Source organism: Physeter macrocephalus, chromosome 11 (genome assembly GCF_002837175.3).
Source record: "Physeter macrocephalus isolate SW-GA chromosome 11, ASM283717v5, whole genome shotgun sequence".
Lineage (NCBI taxonomy): Eukaryota > Metazoa > Chordata > Mammalia > Artiodactyla > Physeteridae > Physeter > Physeter macrocephalus.
Genome location: NC_041224.1, coordinates 106,742,492 through 106,760,063, shown reverse-complemented (window position 1 = coordinate 106,760,063; position 17,572 = coordinate 106,742,492). Strand labels below are relative to the sequence as shown.

The 17,572-nt window shown below is 38.8% G+C and overlaps 2 gene segments (V, D, J or C); both read right to left on the bottom strand.

The window, feature by feature from the left end:
* The window catches only part of LOC102993450 (T-cell receptor alpha chain constant-like), a 369,182-nt gene that overhangs the window by 209,948 nt on the left and 141,662 nt on the right, over window positions 1-17,572 (bottom strand).
* Window positions 12,068-12,533, bottom strand: LOC112062045 (T cell receptor alpha variable 14/delta variable 4-like). The segment is given in 2 exon segments: window positions 12,068-12,312; window positions 12,479-12,533. Coding segments are annotated over 2 exon segments (300 nt in total).

Here is a 17,572-nt window from a genome sequence, read left to right as displayed (position 1 = left end):
ATTAAAAATGTGCTTTCAACAGATAGTCTAAAACATGCAGTTGGACCCCATAAGCTATGCGAAATTTAAGTGGTGTGATATAAAAATTAATAACCCATATATTATGAGCAAAATTTGTAATGTAGTTCTCACCAAACATAAATTAAGATTTGTGTAGTTTCAGCTGAACTAAAATAATTAACTTGTTTTTACTCCTGCCACATGGTGGCGCCACTCTAGCTTGTAACGGAAGTAACCAGACATTCATTGTTAGTCTGTCGTGTTTTACTTTTTGCTTTATGAAAATAGCTGGAAAAGATAGTGGTTTCTTTAATGCTAGCATTTTTAACAGTCACTAAAAAATTTAAAATTGTTTTCTGTCTTTACATTAGCATTCATTGAGTTGGTACGAAAGCTCATGCTGAAAAATGTACGCCCAAATACATGTTTTTAGACAGATGTTAGCTGTAATTTGGTGCCATGAAGAAAGCCCAACGACTCCTTAATACACTTTATCATTAATTTAAAGAAGAGCAATTGCTCAATATTATAGATAATACTAAGCAAATGAAGAGCATCATCAAAGCAGAAGTATGTTGCAAATTTGTAGATATATTGGTTCTATAAAAGAATTCCCCATTTTTTTCTTGTGGGAAAATCAGCTTTGAATTATATGCAAGATTTTAAGAAACATATTTCTTATAAAATGTAACTGAATCATGTTGGGGCTTATCTTAATGTTGATCTTACAAGCAAATACTGCCGCAAGACTCCAATGCCCTCTTTTGCTTTTTCAGTAATATTAGCACTAAATGAAGGGCAAGTGATGTCAGGTAATTTGAATAGAAAACAATTATTGGGCTTCCCTGGTGGCGCAGTGGTTGAGAGTCCGCCTGCCGATGCAGAGGATGCGAGTTCGTGCCCCGGTCCGGGAAGGTCCCACATGCCGCTGAGCGGCTGGGCCCGTGAGCCATGGCTGCTGAGCCTGCGCATTCGGAGCCTGTGCTCCGCAACGGGAGAGGCCGCACCAGTGAGAGGCCCGTGTACAAAAAAAAAAAAAAAAAAAAAAAAAAAAAGAAAACAATTATGGAAAAATGGAATTATCACAAGTTGGATGCTATAAGCATGTAAAACAATGTATGATTTGTACCTTATTCATCATTCACATGGCTATACTGTGTAGAGTTCATCTTTTGTATAAACCATTTAGCTACTGTTGCTTAGTAATAGGTATACTAGTCATTACATAATAAAGTTTCATTAAAAGTTGAAAACATTCCTTTTAATATTGTACTCTTGTGCATATTAAATTTATCGGCCCATCAAGCTAATGGATTAACAATTCAATGTGAAAGGAAAAATAACAATGATGAAAATCAGAAGAATCAAATTGATAAGTAAAACCCAACTCCACATATATATATATTTATCTATTCAACTCAAAATTGATGATTTAGTTTCAGCAAAACATCATATATTATATTAAATTAAAATCATTAAAGTTTTATTGGTTTTGATGTTTTGTGCATGTTTAACTTGCATTGTTTTATAGTTGGTATAAAAGCAATGATAAGCACGCGGCCTTTAAACACCAGTTTATGTTTCTACATGTTTAAGTAACGTTATGTTAAAGTAACATAGTTAACACTGGGGTCTGTGAAAATTATTTGTCCTTTAGAGGAGTTGTATCTGACTCCAGTTGAGGAACATGGCTGTGGTGTTGGAAACTGAGTTTCCTTTTGCAGATACTTTTTTCCCTCTGTTCTCTGGCTCTACCACTGTGGCCAGGGTCCATGGCAGGGAATGAAGTGGAGCCCAGATCACAGAATGCAGATGCAGGAGGCAGGTGTTGAAGGGATTGCTGTGTGACTGTTGTACAGAGGTGGGCAGCTGGGACTATGAGCTGGGGAACCATGATGTGCAAGAAGAGGAAAGCATCTTCGTTGAGCTGCGTTATGAATTTTCTACTCCATCTCTCCCTCTCTCTCTCTCTCTCTCTCTCTCTCTCTCTCTCTCTCTCTCGTTTGCAAAGATCCTGCCTGAATTGCTGAAAGGCAAGCACTGTCTGTGTAAATAGTTCATAATAAAGTTCTCTGTCTTTTAGAATTTATAGGGCTCTGGGATTGTGTTCGCTCTCCTTTGGTGTTTGCCCCCATCTGGGAAGACCGGGTCGTTTGGATACAGAAAATGAGCCTTCATCATATCCTATAGTGTTTCTTTAGTTTCACTGTCTCCAAAAGGACTCCCAGAAGATCCAGGCTGACATTTGAGCCTTTGAGAGGAAAGTTCTCTGTGTGCCCAGACTGCCATCTTCAGGAATCTCCCAAATCACAGCTCATCCACAGTCACAAGGTCACCAGTGAGCCCTCAGGGGCTTCTCTACATTTCTTTCTGCCCATATTGACTATCTTCTGATAGCTGAGATAAGGACAAGCACTTTATTGAGTGCTGGACTGTGCTGGTCAACTTGGTTCAGCAGACGACTATTGTTCTCAGAATCCTCTTCCATGTGAAACTCTGCATTAGAGATGGCCCAAAGATGAAATTGCATAAGATTTGGAAGGCGGAAGAGAGGCAGTAATAAGTCCTCTCATTACGGAGTCCAAGCTCATACTACTCCCCATGTGACAAGCCAATAAATCGAGAGATGTGTTCCTGGGGCAAGGAATAGAGACTTTATTCAGAAAGCCAGCAGTTTGGGAAGATGATGGACTAGTGTCCCAAAGAACCATATTCCCCAAGTTAGAATTCAGGTTTCTCTTACACTTAAAGGGGTGGCGTTGGTGGTGTGGTTAGTTGTTGCAAGCTTCTTGGTGCCAGAGTCCTTTGTTCTTGAGCTGTCCAGGGAGGTCCTGTCACAATGTTCCCATAAACCTCCAACAAGACAAACGTTATTTGGTGTTCTGCAACTTTTTATCTCTGTATGAATGGAAAAGTGTCATACCTTTAAAAGTCAGCACCTTGAGAATGGGTTATACTATATATTTCAGGCTATAGGTAATATTCTTGACTTGTAGCAAAAGTAATAGAATACAAAGGTTAAAGTAAAATAAGCAGATACAATATGGAGTCAGATTTGTTCTGCTCTATTACACTCTTAGAAGGTCACTGTGATCAGGTACAATGATAGATGCAGGGATTCCAGGCAGGTCCCACATTGTCCTTTTTCTCCTCCATTCTATGCCAGCTAATCTTTCTGACTTTTGGTTCTGCCAACCAACAGTGACCCCAGGCCCATCATCAGATGCCTGGCTGCATATCCACCGAAGAGGTAACAGCTTTCCAAACACCTCTCAATGAGTCCCTCTTCACAATCCCATTTTGATGGCTGAAAGTGCTTAGGTTCTTAGATTTTCCTTCAAGCCCCAACTCGTCCTTCTGTGCCACTGCTTCAGGCAGGCAGGTTAATGACCCCTTTTCTGATCCCCTGACTCCCTTTTCCAGAGCTTCATTTCTCCAGCTCCTCCTGTATTTGTAAGGTCTAATTCCTATAATGAATCCTTATTCCTTTATTCTATATCATTCACAGGGGTTCTGCTAACCTGGCTGACTCTAAGTGGTACAATTATTGGTCTGAAACTGATTCAGTGGAACAGAACGTTCAAGATGGGAGTTGGTATTGATTCTCTGATTTTGCTAGGTGTAATTGCCCCATTGCCACTGGTAAATGGGACACTAGTAGTCCCTAACATCAGGTGCCTATAGAAGAAAGTGCTGGGTTACCAGGTAGCTGTTGTCACTGAATAATTTAGTGGAAATAAAGAGTATAAGGACTGTGGGTTGCTTCTAAGTGCCATAAAGAAATTAGGGAAAGAAAATAATGAACTTGGGGTAATACATTTTCAACCCAAGGTCCAGGCAAAGAACTAGAAATTTTCTGTGACTACCCTGAAAGAGATACTTATTTCTCATAGCTGCAGGGTCTGATATTTCTGAAAACCCAACCAAAGACTAATCCCATGAGTAGGGGGATTACAATAACAAGTTAACTCAAACTCTCTTATTGTTAAAATTAGGGCATGGATTGACATAAAGTTAGGACCCTGAAAATTGAGATGGCAACATGTGGGCGATTCTGATAAAACTGAGGCCTTAGGAGGCCCTCAGTCTCCTTTGCTAGTGGAAACAGACTTTCTTCCCCTGTGTGAGGAGTTTAGTTTCCCTTTGCTTGGAGAAGCTGTGATGACCCACCTATCCTGTGGGGAAATGCTGAGACTTCTCAAGACCCACCTCCAGCACTTTCATTGCTTCTATATCTGTAACCAGACTTAAGGATCTCATGGGCACAGGTACAAAATAATGAGATGTTATACATGTCGAAAGAATTACAAGGTTTTTCTAATTTATATTTACATGGCCAGAAGTTTATACTGTAAATTTTTTCTCTTTCCTTCCCTCCAAAGACTTGCAACTCTTTGCCAAGACTATAGTACACTGGTGAAAGGAAATAACCAGACTTTTGGGATATTTCTGGACACTGGCTGTGAAATGATACTAAATCTTGGAAACACAATAAGCCACTCTTGTCTGTTTATCAGAGTAGGGGTTTATTGAAGCTGAATGGTTACTGGTATTTTGGTTCAGGTCCATCTCACAGTATATGCAGTTGGGCTCTGAACTCATCCTATGGTTATTTCCCAAGTTCTAGAATGCTTGATTGAAAGAGACACACTCAACAAAAGGTAGAATCACTATACTGGTTATCTGATGAGTGAGGACAACTGGAAGATACTAGAACTGCCTCTCAATTCCAAAATAGTAAATCCAAAATAATCCTGCATTCCTGGAGAAACTATAAAGTTTAGTACCTCCATAAAGGACTTAAAAGATGCAAGGTTGATGATTTCCAACACATCTCCATTCAACACATCTAATTGGCCTGAGCAGAAGACAGATGGCTGTTGAAGAATGACAAAGGGTTATTGTAAACTTAATCAGATGGTGAATACAAACGCAGCTGCTGTTCCAAATGTAGTTTCTTTGCTGGAGTAAATCAACAAATCCCTTGACATTTGATTTGGAATTTCCATATTGATATGGAAAATCATTTTTTTCTCTCTATATACCTGTTAGCAGAGACTGCCTGAAGCAACTTTATTTTATTTATTATTATTAGTTTTTAAATCTGGAAGGGCCAGAAATATATTTTCAGTGTTTCACCTCAGGGGTATATCAACTCTCCAACCCAGTCCAACTCTATTCCACAAAGAATTGACTGCTTCCCCATTCCACAAGACACCACATGGGTCCATTGCCTTGATGGACCAGGGGAGCATGAAGTAACAACTACCTTAGACACCTGGGTAAGACACATATATGCCAGAGGGTGGGAAATAAGTCCCAGAAAAATTTAGGGATTTTCTTCTACAATGAACTTTCTTGGATTTCCATGGTCTGGGACAAGTTATGATATTTCTTCTAAGGTTAAAGTCAAGTTGCTATATCTGGTCCTCCTACCATTAAGAAAGAGTCACAATACTTAGTCTGCCTCACTGGATTTTGGAGGCAACATATACCTTATTTGGGTGTGTTGTTATAGCATAGACCTATTTATTGGGCAATCTGAAAGACTTCCAAATTTGATAGGACCCAGAAAAAGTGAGGGCTCTGCAACAGGTCTAGGCTGCTATTCGGGCTTCTCTGCTACTCTGGTCGTATGACCCAGACAATTCATTGGTGCTTAACGTGTCTCCTGAGCCTTGGGCAGACCTCTTAGATGAATTACAGAGCAGACTTTTTGGATCTGGGAGCAAAGCCATACCATACTCTGCAGATAAATATGCTCCTTTTGAGAAACAGTTCTTGGATTTTTACTCGGTCTTAGAGCCTAAATATTTGATCATGGACTACCAAGTTACCATGTGATCTGAAATGTCTAATATGAAGTGGGTGTCGCTTGACCCACAAAACCATACAGTTGGGCATGCATGGGAGTGGTATATATAATATCAGGCTTGAGCATTTCTTGAAGGTACATGTAAATGGCATGAGCAAGGGGCTCAGATTCCCATGGATCTTAAGTGTCTCATCTCTTTCAGCTTGCATCTATGGCCACATCAAGGTCAGAGGCATACTAGTCATGAGCATATAAGTATTAGTTGCAGTCCTGGGGTGGGCAGAGAAGTAGACTAAGGTTGGAGCCAGAAAAACAGCAGCATTTAAAGCAGGAAGGAGAAGAGAGTTGACTCTATAGAAATCGTCATGGTGTCACTGACCACATTGTGTTCTTATATTTTATTTATGAGCCTAGCTTCCCAAGTAGACTGTGAACTCCTTGAAGGAAATAATTACAGCTCATCTTTTATGTGCTTCTATTCCTAGCAACTGTCCCAATGCTTTGCACATAGGATACTCAATATATGTATATTCAAATGAATGAATGAATAATTAATTAATGGAAGGACTTTATGGCTTGACCTTCCTGCTTGGTGCTTCCATCATTTAGTGTGACATTTCACAGTAGTAGTTCTTTGTATCTTTATATTTTATTACTATTTTTTTATTATACAAGTAACACATATTTATGGAAGAAAATTTAGAAAAAAGGAAAGCTAAAATAGAAATTGCCTCTGCTATCAATAGAAATACAATGTGAGCCACACACATAATTTAAAATGTTTTACTAGCCACGTTAAAAGAGAGTATAAAGAAATAAATAAAATTAATTTAATTTTTGTTTTTTAAAAAATTTTATTTATTTGTTTGTTTTTACACAGCAGGTTCTTATTAGTTATCTATTTTATACATATTATTGTATACATGTCAATCCCAATCTCCCAGTTCATCCCACCACCACCCCTCCCCCACCACTTTCTCCCCTTGGTGTCCATACGCTTGTTCTCTACATCTGTGTCTCTATTTCTGCCTTGCAAACCGGTTCATCTGAACCATTTTTCTAGATTCCACATATATGTGTTAATATACGATATTTGTTTTTCTCTTTCTGGCTTACTTCACTCTGTATGACAGTCTCTAGGTCCATCCGCATCTCTACAAATGACCCAATTTCATTCCTTTTTATGGCTGAGTAACATTCCATTGTATATATGTACCACATCTTCTTTATCCATTCATCTGTCGATAGGCATTTAGGTTGTTGCCATAACCTGGCTATTGTAAATAGTGCTGCAATGAACATTGGGTGCATTTGTCTTTTTGAATTATGGTTTTCTCTGGGTATGTGCCCAGTAGTGGGATTGCTGGATCATATGGTAATTCTATTTGTAGTTTTTTAAGGAACCTCCATACTGTTCTCCATAGTGGCTGTATCAATTTACATTCATACCAACAGTGCAAGAGGGTTTCCTTTTCTCCACATACTCTCCAGCATTTATTGTTGTATGTAGATTTTCTGATGATGCCCATAAAATTACTTTTAATAATATATTTTATTTAATCCAATAAACCCCAAATGTCATTTCAACAGGGAGTCAATGTAAAAAATATTACTGATTTTTTCATACTAAATCTTTGAAGCCTGGTATATATTTCACCCTTACAGTACATCTCAGTTTGAACTAGCCACAATCTAAGTGTTCAATAGCCACATGTAAGTAGTGGATAAGTATTGGACAGCCCAGTTCAAGACTTTTTAATGTATATATAATGAAGCAGCTATACATATAATTATAATCCTCCCTCCACAAAAATTAGGTCAAATGAAACCTGCAGTTTTATAGGTTTTTAAAATAAACTTTAAATTTTAGAATAGTTTGGATTTACAGAAAAGTTGTGTAGATAGTACGCAGTTTCCATACACACCACACCTAGTTTCCCTTCTTATTAACATCTTCCAACGGTAATCGTGCCACAATTAATAAACCAATACTGACATTCTTGTTAACTAAAGTCCATACTTTATTAGATTTATTTAGATTTTACCTAATGTCCTTTTTCTGTTTGCAAAATCCTACCTAGGCTGCCACACTGCATTTAGACATCTTGTCTTCTCAGGTTCCTCTTGACTGAGAAAATTTCTCAACTTTTCTTATTTTTGAGGACCTGGACAGTTTTGAGGAATATTAGTCAGGTATTTTGTAGAATGTCTCTCCATGAGGATTTCTTTGATGATTTCCTCATGATTAGACTAGGGTTTAGGGTTTAGGGGAGGAAGATAACAGAGGTAAAGTGACATTTCTTAACACTTCATATCATAGGGACCTGCTATCATCATGACTTATTTCTGTTGATGTTGAACATGATTACCTGGCTGAGGTAGTGTTTGTCAGGTTTCTCCACTATAAGGTTATTCTTTTTTCACCTTTTCTTACTGTCCTCTCTGGAAGGAAGTCACTATGTACAGTTCACACTTAAGGAGTGGGGAGTTATGCTCTACTTCCTGGAGTGTGGAGTGTCTACATAAATCATTTAGAATTCTTCAGCTTGGGAGATTTGTCTATTCTCTCGAATTTATTTATTCAATAATTTATTTATATCAGTGACTCATGAATATTTATTTTCTAGTTTAGCAATAAAATAAATTAAGTAGTATTAGTAGTATTACTACTTAATACTACTTAATTTATTTTATTGCTCAAGGTATTCCAGCTTTGGTCACAGAGAGCCTCTTCAGTTGGCTCCTATGTCCCTTTGACATAGCCTCATCATTGGTTTTTGTGTTTTGTGTATGTGTGTGTGTGTGTTTTAGCATGATGAGGTGCTCCAGGCTTACCCTGCATATTCCCTGCCCCAGCCCTAGAATCAGACATTTCTCCAAGGATCTCTGGTTCCTTTTATTAGGAATTGGTATTAGAAACCAAGATATGGGATCTAGGCCTGTTCCTTGGTACTGGGGTGTCCTGAAGAACACCAGAAGAGAGATGTGAAATAGGTTTAGAAAGATGGAGAACTTCAAAAGGTAGAAATGGGGAGGAAACATATTGCAGAAAAAGCAAACAGCAGGAGCAGAATTTCGGAGCTGGGGAATGCACAGTCTCACAGGGGATATAGGCTTTCTGAGCAGGAAAGATTTTTTGGAGGGGGACTTCCTGGTGGTCCAGTGGGTAAAACTCCGTGCTCCCAATGCAGGGGGCCCGGGTTCGATCCCTGCTCGGGGAACTAAATCCTGCAAGCATACTGCAACTAAGAGTTCGCATGCTGCAACTAAAGATCCCTCATGCTGCAATGAAGATCCTGTGTGCCGCAACTAAGACCCGGTGCAGCCAAATAAATAAATAAATAAACATTTTTTTAAAAGATTCTTTGGAGGGACACTGTAGGGAGATGAATATAGTAGCACTAAGCAAGGTGACCCTGAGCAGGAAGAGTCTGAAAGGGGAGAGAACAGTTAAGTGTCCAGTGTAATAATGCAGGTACAGGTGTTAAGTTTGTCCCTCCTCCTTAGCAGAAGGAGGAAAGGTGACGTGGGAGGAAAGAGCTGACTAACGTATCTAAACAGTTTGAAGAGTTGTATCGTTGGGGCTGAGGGCGGCAGCCCCCAAATACGCCACAATGGCATATTGATTATTTTGAATTGAAGTTGCTTGAGAAACAGCTGATGCAAGAAGGAAACTCCAGCCCTTCTCTGTTCCCTTGAAAGCAGGAAGTAAATCTCCCATGTGAAAGGTGTCCTTCCTGCATTTAGAGGTAGAAGGATACTCTTATGGCCAGAGCTAGGGAATTCGGGCAAGAAACCTATATAAACAAACCTTGTTACTTCTTTAACTGACTAGCCCAAGCCCGGACTCTGTTTAGATTCTTCACTAATTGAGTACCTAAAGCCTAAGTTAATTTGTCCCGTCAATTCCTCATGAATTTTTTGTTTCTTTGTCAAAAAGTATATGGGCTTCCCTGGTGGCGCAGTGGTTGAGAATCCACCTGTCGATGCAGTGGACGCAGGTTCGTGCCCCGGTCCGGGAAGATCCCACGTGCCGCGGAGCGGCTGGGCCCGTGAGCCATGGCCGCTGAGCCTGCGCGTCCGGAGCCTGTGCTCCGCAACGGGAGAGGCCACAGCAGTGAGAGGCCTGCATACCGGGGAAAAAAAAAAAAAAAAAAAGTATAAAAGCTGCCTGCTTTGGCCACTTCTTACGTCCCGTTTCCATGAGACCTCTGTGTGCACAAAGTTAAATATATTTCTTTTTCTCCCGTTACTCTTTCTCGTGTCAAATTTATTATTAGTCCAGCCACAGGGACTCAAGAAGGGTAGAGGGGAAAATGTCCCCTCCCTGACAGAATCCTTTATGAACTGCAGCAAGTCGAAAGTTTTAAAAAGTTATTTTAAAGTATTTTGCTTGCTTAGTTCATTTTACCCAATGAACTGTCTTTATTAGTGTTTTTTTGTTTTTTTTTTTGCGGTACGTGGGCCTCTCACTGTTGCTGCCTCTCTGGTTGCGGAGCACAGGCTCCGGACGCGCAGGCTCAGAGGCCATGGCTCACGGGCCCAGCCGCTCCGCGGCACGTGGGATCTTCCCGGACCGGGGCACGAACCCGTGTCCCCTGCATTGGCAGGCGGACTCTCAACTGTGCCACCAGGGAAGCCCTATTAGTGTTTTTAGTTAGGTCTCTTTTGATTGCAAATGATAGAAAACCCAACTCAAAATCGCTTACAAAAAAAAAAAAAGCAACTAATTGTGTCTCATTGTTGATGTCCCATTTTCATCCCCTTGTGTTTATGACTTCAGAGTGCACTTTGCCTACTTTCTCCTGACAACACTTGAGTTTGGCAGACCTAAGTGCTGGGGAATTAACATCCCCATCCCCTGGAGCTGTGCTCTGGCAAAGACACACAGGATTGGGGTATCAGTACCCTTGCTCCTTTGGTCTTCAGCTGGGATAAGTTGAGGCAAGTGTTTTGCACTTGCCAGAAACTTCCCAGAAGTTTCCCTGGCAAGGTTAAACTCCTGGTGCCCACTGTCAGCTGGCTTGACAACACACCTTTATTGGCTGACTCCCTTCCGTGTCACTCTCCCCAGGGCTCTCGCCATGCATCCTGGGATCACTTCCTAACTAAATCACTTGCACTTGAATCCTTGTCTGCTTCTGGTGGAACCCAAGCTAAGGCAGCTGGGCTGTTCAACTGAAAATTCCAGGTAGATCTCCTATAATCACAGCAGGTCCATTGTTCTGGGAACTCAGTTTCTCTCTCTCTTTTCAGGATCATGCTCTTCCCTTGTGATGGGAAGTGGCTGCTGGCAGCTCTAGGTTTATATTGTTAAAAAACAAAATTCAACTGAATAAATGTGAAGATCTGATTGGCTTCCCATCTAGCAGATAGAAGGGCGCTCTGAGGGGTTGTACAAAATGAAAAGTTTTTATAGGCAGAAGGAGGGAGTGCAAGAAGGTATTAGCAAAAGGAAAAAAAAAAGGATGGTTTCAGGCCAGCCATTTTCTCTTTGGGAAAGGGAACGGCAGGGATTTTATCACATAGATAACCTCACTGGTGTTAATCAGGAAATTTCAGATTGACTGTTTTAAAGGTCACATTTCTGGGAGAGGTTGAAACTGCAATTGAGTCTTGGGGTGCAAATGACTCCATTTGGGGCTTGTTATTGCCTTTTAACAACATCCTAGCCTCTTACATCCCCAGCAGCACTCCCAATAGTTCCATATTAAAGTTGGGATGTGGGCTTGGATCATGTACCCATCCTCGAACCAGTCACTGTGGTCAGCGAGATGAACTGTGCTAATTGGTCAGGGAGTCCAAGGATGGGGTCAGCCTCATCCAAACCCAAACGTGGGGTAGGACGAGGGGAGGCTTGTTTATCCAGGGAAAATCAAGGTGCTGTCACCAGAAAAGGGACATGGATGTTGGGCAGGCAGAAACGACAGAGGAACCCCTCGATGGGCTGTACTTAGGCACCAGATTGAGATGAAAATGCTCTTGAGGCTGGGGTCTTGTAACCACCACTTTTTCTTTGGTATCAAATGTGGGAAGATTGATTTTAGAACATTCATTAGCTCCTCTCTAGATCCCAGAGGGACCACCCACTGTGCCTGTGTCTACCTTCTTCCTGTTCTGTGGGTTGTTCTCTCCAGGAGCAGGTGGCTGTCTCATGTTGAGCCCTGGGGGTTTTTGTAAGGTGCTTCCTGTCCCTACTCTCACTGTGGAACTCTCTGACAGCACAGAAATAGATGGCCGAGTCACTCAGCGTCAAGGCTGAGATGGTGAGTTTTTTGGGGTTTGGGTGGGTTTGTAAAACTCCACAGAATATCGTCCTTTACTTGTTTGCTTGCTTTGAGAATAAATATTAATCATGTAAATCATCTCTCCACTGGAAGCCTGTCGATACCAGTACATCATATAGTAAGTAAAGCTGACGGTGAACTTGCATTCCATTTCCTCTTTTTCATACACTACATCTGTAGATAGATCGACACTCTCAACATTGCTGGGACCTGTAGAAAAGAAGGAAAAAATGACTTATCTGTTGGCGATGCTCACAAGAAACTGTCACAGTACCCAAGTTTTGACCCAGGAAATGAAGTGGAGAAAAGCAGAGTACAATTCGAGTCCCAAATCTCCTTCTTCAAGCCCCAGCTGCAGGGTTGGCGAGCTCCCTACCAAGGCAGATGAGGGCCACGACTATGCACAAGAGAGCAGGAGGTCCGGGCTGCATCCTTGGGGCTCTTCCCACTGGTGAAATGGCTCTTATTCTGCTTGCCACCTGCCAGGCCCTGGCAGCATGACTGGTGCTGGGCGGTCCTGTGGCCTTGCTGCTGCAGAGCTGGAAATGGGATTTCTGCATGTGCACGCTTAGTCATGTCACCTGCTGTCTGTGTTTGCCCTCCCACCTGTCTTCCTCCAGGCTGGGTACTTTTCTTTAATAAACATATAACATGTAGTATATTTTTTATTATGAGGAAAACTTGTTCAATGTAGATATAACCAAAAAGTATAAAGTGTAAGGGAGACAATAAAATCCAATTATAATCTCCTTCCCCAGAGATAAATACTGTTAATATTTTGTTGTATTTCTTCCAGTATTTTTAATGCAAATGTGCATACTTTAAAGGAATTGGGATCATATTGAAGTCTTCTCTTGTTTAACATTGTGTTTATGGATATACCATCATGTCATTCAATCGTAGGTTAAAATGTGATTTTTACAGCTTTGTACTATTCTGTTGTGTAAGTGTACTTAGTTTGTTTAAACAACATTGTCCGACATTATTTTATTATATTTGTTTTGCCTATTTTAAATACGATTTAGTGGACATTGTAAATATAAGTCTATGCATTTCTGATGATTTATTTCTATGTTAACCAGGTTCTTTTGAAGTATTTTATTATGGAGAATTCAAACATCTACAAAAGAAGTGAGAATAGTATGATAAAACAACATATACCCATTACCCAGCTTCCACAATTATCAACTCATGGCCAGTTTACTAATCTGCACCCCCATCACCCCACATGTTTACATACCTCCCCCAATTCTGATTAATTTAAAGCAAATCCCAGACATCATAGTGTTGTGTACTTTGCTGGCAGACACCTAATGTCAGGTTGTGTGTGTGTGTGTGTGTGTGTGTGTGTGTGTGTGCACTCACATGTGTTGTTAGTGACTTTGATAAGTAATGACTAGATCTATTGTTTGGCTGGGACTTGGTTTGCAAAATGATATTCTAATTATATAATTTCTACTTATTGACTTTATAATATTTCTATATATCTTTATTATTTTTATATTTTTATATTTCTGTATATCTTTATAATATTTCTATAAAGTTTTTTCCTTGTCAATTTTTCCATTACTCTCTGAGGTCAAGTGTATGATTCTTTTCATTTATCAGTCTTCAGGGTAATGAGTTGATTCCCCTGTAGGGTGACCAATCATCTCTGTTTGGTTGAGATGGAGGGGTTTCCCAGGACGTGAGGCTGTTTGTGCTAAAACCTGGATAGTTCCAGGCAAATCCCAGGCAAACCAGGACAAATACTCAAAAGGAACTTAGGAGGATTCTTTTGAGAACCCATGAATTTAAACATATTTGTTGTCTTGCAATCTATTGGATTCATTTTCTAATTGATTTGAGAATTGTACCATCTTTAACCAGTGAAAATCTTTTCAGGTTGGCTACTGAGTCTTTTACCGTGGACTCTGTAGTGTTTGGTAACTTCCTAGTTTTCTGGGATAAGATATTCTAGGCTCCTTTTGTACATTTCCTCCCTGCAAAATGGAATCAGCCATCTATGATTAATGATAGTTGTGTTTTTTCCTTTCTAGTTCTAATGTTTTTATTATTTTACCGCACTGGTTAAGACCGTTATGTAATGTAGAATAGAAAGGATAATATTGGAAGTCTTTTGTTTTCAAGTTTTTAAGGGAATGCTTTTAACATCTCGCTTTAAAAGCAAAATAACATTTCCTTTGTCAGGTTAAGGAAATTCCCTTTACTTCCTAATTTGCTAAGGGATTTTATAGCTAAGAGATTAATTATAAATACATACTAAACTTGACCAAACTACTTTTCTGCGTTTAGTGACAGAATTTTATAGTTAATATATTTAGGTGGAATGTTGTTCAAATATTAAGCCTTCCTCATACTTCTGGGTGTATTAGTTTCAATATTCAACACTAGATTGATAATATTTTTAGGGGCCGTCATTGCTTTTTTAAATAAATTTATTTATTTTATTTTTGGCTGCGTTGGGTCTTTGTTGCTGCGCGCGGGCTTTCTCTAGTTGCGGCGAGTGGGGGCTACTCTTCGTTGTGGTGTGTGGGCTCCTCATTGCGGTGGCTTCTCTTGTTGCGGAGCACAAGCTCTAGGCACGCGGGCTTCAGTAGTTATGGTGAGTGGGCTCAGTAGTTGTGGCACACGGGCTTAGTTGCTCTGCGGCATGTGGAATCTTCCTGGACCAGGGCTCGAACCCGTGTCCCCTACATTGGCAGGCGGATTCTTAACCACTGAGCCACCGGGGAAGTCTTGTCATTGCTTTTTATAAATAATATTGGTCTATAATTTTTGTTTGTCATCTATCCTTGTTTATTTTTGTCATTGTGTTTCTCCTGGGCTTGAAAAATACATTGACTAGCTTCCTGTTTTTTATTATTCTCAGTACTCAGGTACGGTATGTATAATATGGAAATTATTGGTCATGGATTTGATGTAACTTGCCTGTAAAACCATATGTATGTATAGAGTTTTAAATTTCTTTAATTTACATGTAAATCCAAATTTTCTAATTTTCTTGTCAGTTTTGCTAGATTATAATTTTTAGAAAGTTTTATATTTTGTCCAAGTTTTCAAATTTATTTGTATGAATTTATATCTTGCATTTTCTTGTAATTATTTAAATTTTTACTGTGCCTGTAGTTATGATCTTCTTTTACACAATATTTTTGTCTTTTTTATTTCCTTGACAAATCTTACTAGAGATTTTTCCATTTTGTAAATCTTTTCAAAGAACCATTTTAAATTGATCCTTTTCATTGCTTCTTTTTCTCTATTTCATTAATTTTAGCTCTTAGTCTTACTATTTTCTTCCTCCCACTTTTGTTGTTTATTCTTATTCTGTTTTAAAACTTTTTGACTGAACGTTTAGTTCATCATGTTCAGTTTTTTGTTTTTACTATATTTTTAAGGCTATAAAATTACTCTGTGTACTGCTTTAGGTTTACCTCAGAAGTGTTAAAATATAGATCTTTCATAATTGTTCAGTTGTAAATATTTTAACAATTCCATTATGATTTCTTCTTTGGTTCACAAATTGTTTAGAAGTGTATTTCTTTCTTTTTAAAAAATTTTTATTTTACATTGGAGTATAGTTGATTTACAATGCTGTGTTAGTTTCAGGTGTACAGCAAAGTGATTCAGTTATACATTTATTTATCTCTTCTTTTTCAAATTCTTTTCCCATTTAGGCTATTACAGAATATGGAGTAGAGTTCTCTGTGCTATATATTAGGTCCTTGTTGATTATCTATTTAATATATAGTAGTGTATAGTACACCCTGTATAGTAGTATAGTGTATAGTAGTGTATATATGTTAATCCCAAACTCCTAATTTATCTCCCCCCCACCTTTCCACCTTTGGTAACCATAAGTTTGTTTTCTTAGTCTGTGAGTCTGTTTCTGTTCTGTCTGACTTACTTCAGAAATGCATCTCTTTTTGTTTGAAGTTGGCTTTTTATTGATAGATCTAACTTTGTTCATGGTAGTAAAAGAACATGATCTGTATGATATTGATTCTTTAATACTTGCTTTGGTCAATTTGTGCTCAAGTTTTCTGATTATTTCTTAAGGGCAAACTTCTGGTTGTAGAATTGTTGAGTGGAATAGTTTTATATTTAAGGGTATTAACAAATTACCCTTAAATGAGTGTACAAATTGAAATTTCTGCAACATTACTCTGAGATTTTTATTCATGACATCCTCAGAAGCACCAGAGAGTCTAATACTTAAAAAAATTATTTAACAATTTGTAGAGAAAAAAATATATTTTCTTATTGTTTAATGTGCTTTTGTTTCTCATGGAGGTTGAATTCTTTTCATATTTTTGTTATTTTTTTCTTAATTCAAAATTATTTGTTCATATCCATTTTAAAAATTGGTATAATTTTTCTCTAATTTCTTTGTAATGATATGTTATTTTTAAGGCCATTAAACAGGTTTGTTTACAAAAGATCATTGTTCTAGAGTTCACTACTGTTTCTTAACCAGATGGGTATGCAGCTGGCTATTTAATATGTAATATTTAAATATTATATAATTTATGTATTATATAATATTTATATATTGTATAATTTATGTATTATATAATTTATATATTACATTATATTTATTATCCTGAGGTCCTTGAACTAACCATGTTTCAGGTTAGTTTCCACCCCAGAACTCACCACTGAGATCCTGGCTGCTGAAATTGTCATTCCAGAAGTGATAAGGATGACTTGAGTACTGATGTGTGCTCATAAAGGCTAGAGTGACCTGTTTAGAAAAAGTAATAACTTCTGGCCAAATCATTCTTTTGAGAGGGATTTGTTATAAAGGGTGAATCTATTATAAAGGAAATCCTATCCAAAGAAATGATAACTGAATGGGGAGTTTCTCAGAATGAAGAGGTTTACAAGCCCTGGATTGGGTGTAAGATTGGGAAAATTGCTCATGTAGGAGAAGGAAACAGGTGGTCACAAAGCTTCTAAAGTTCAAGAGTATTTTAAAGCAAATTTATTGTAAATGACCTCAATAGTGTTCATGTTTCTAATTATCAGCCCTTTAATTTTACCCTTTACTCTCCTGAGTTCAGGCCTCTCATCAGTCCCCGTGTAGTGTCAGCATGGTCTCATTGTTGTCAGAATCGTGTTAATGGGCAAGATTGTCCCCTGGAGCCCAGACAGAGGAGAAGTCTTTTTAAAATGTTCTAGCCCAGTAGTTCTCAAGCCTGGTTGCACATTAAAGTAAATTGGGGAGCTTAAAAAAAGTGCCGATTCTTGAGCCCTAGACCAATGTGGGGACACATTCCAGCATCACCATATTAAAGTTTATACTTAAGTGAAAAAATGAGATAGAAATGAAAGTGACTGCTCTGGGGTAAATCTAAACATGAATAGAAGCAGAATTACTAATGGCAGGAAGGTAGATTTATTTTTATTTTATTTATTTATTTTTTTTTGCGGTACGCGGGCCTCTCACTGTTGTGGCCTCTCCCGTTGC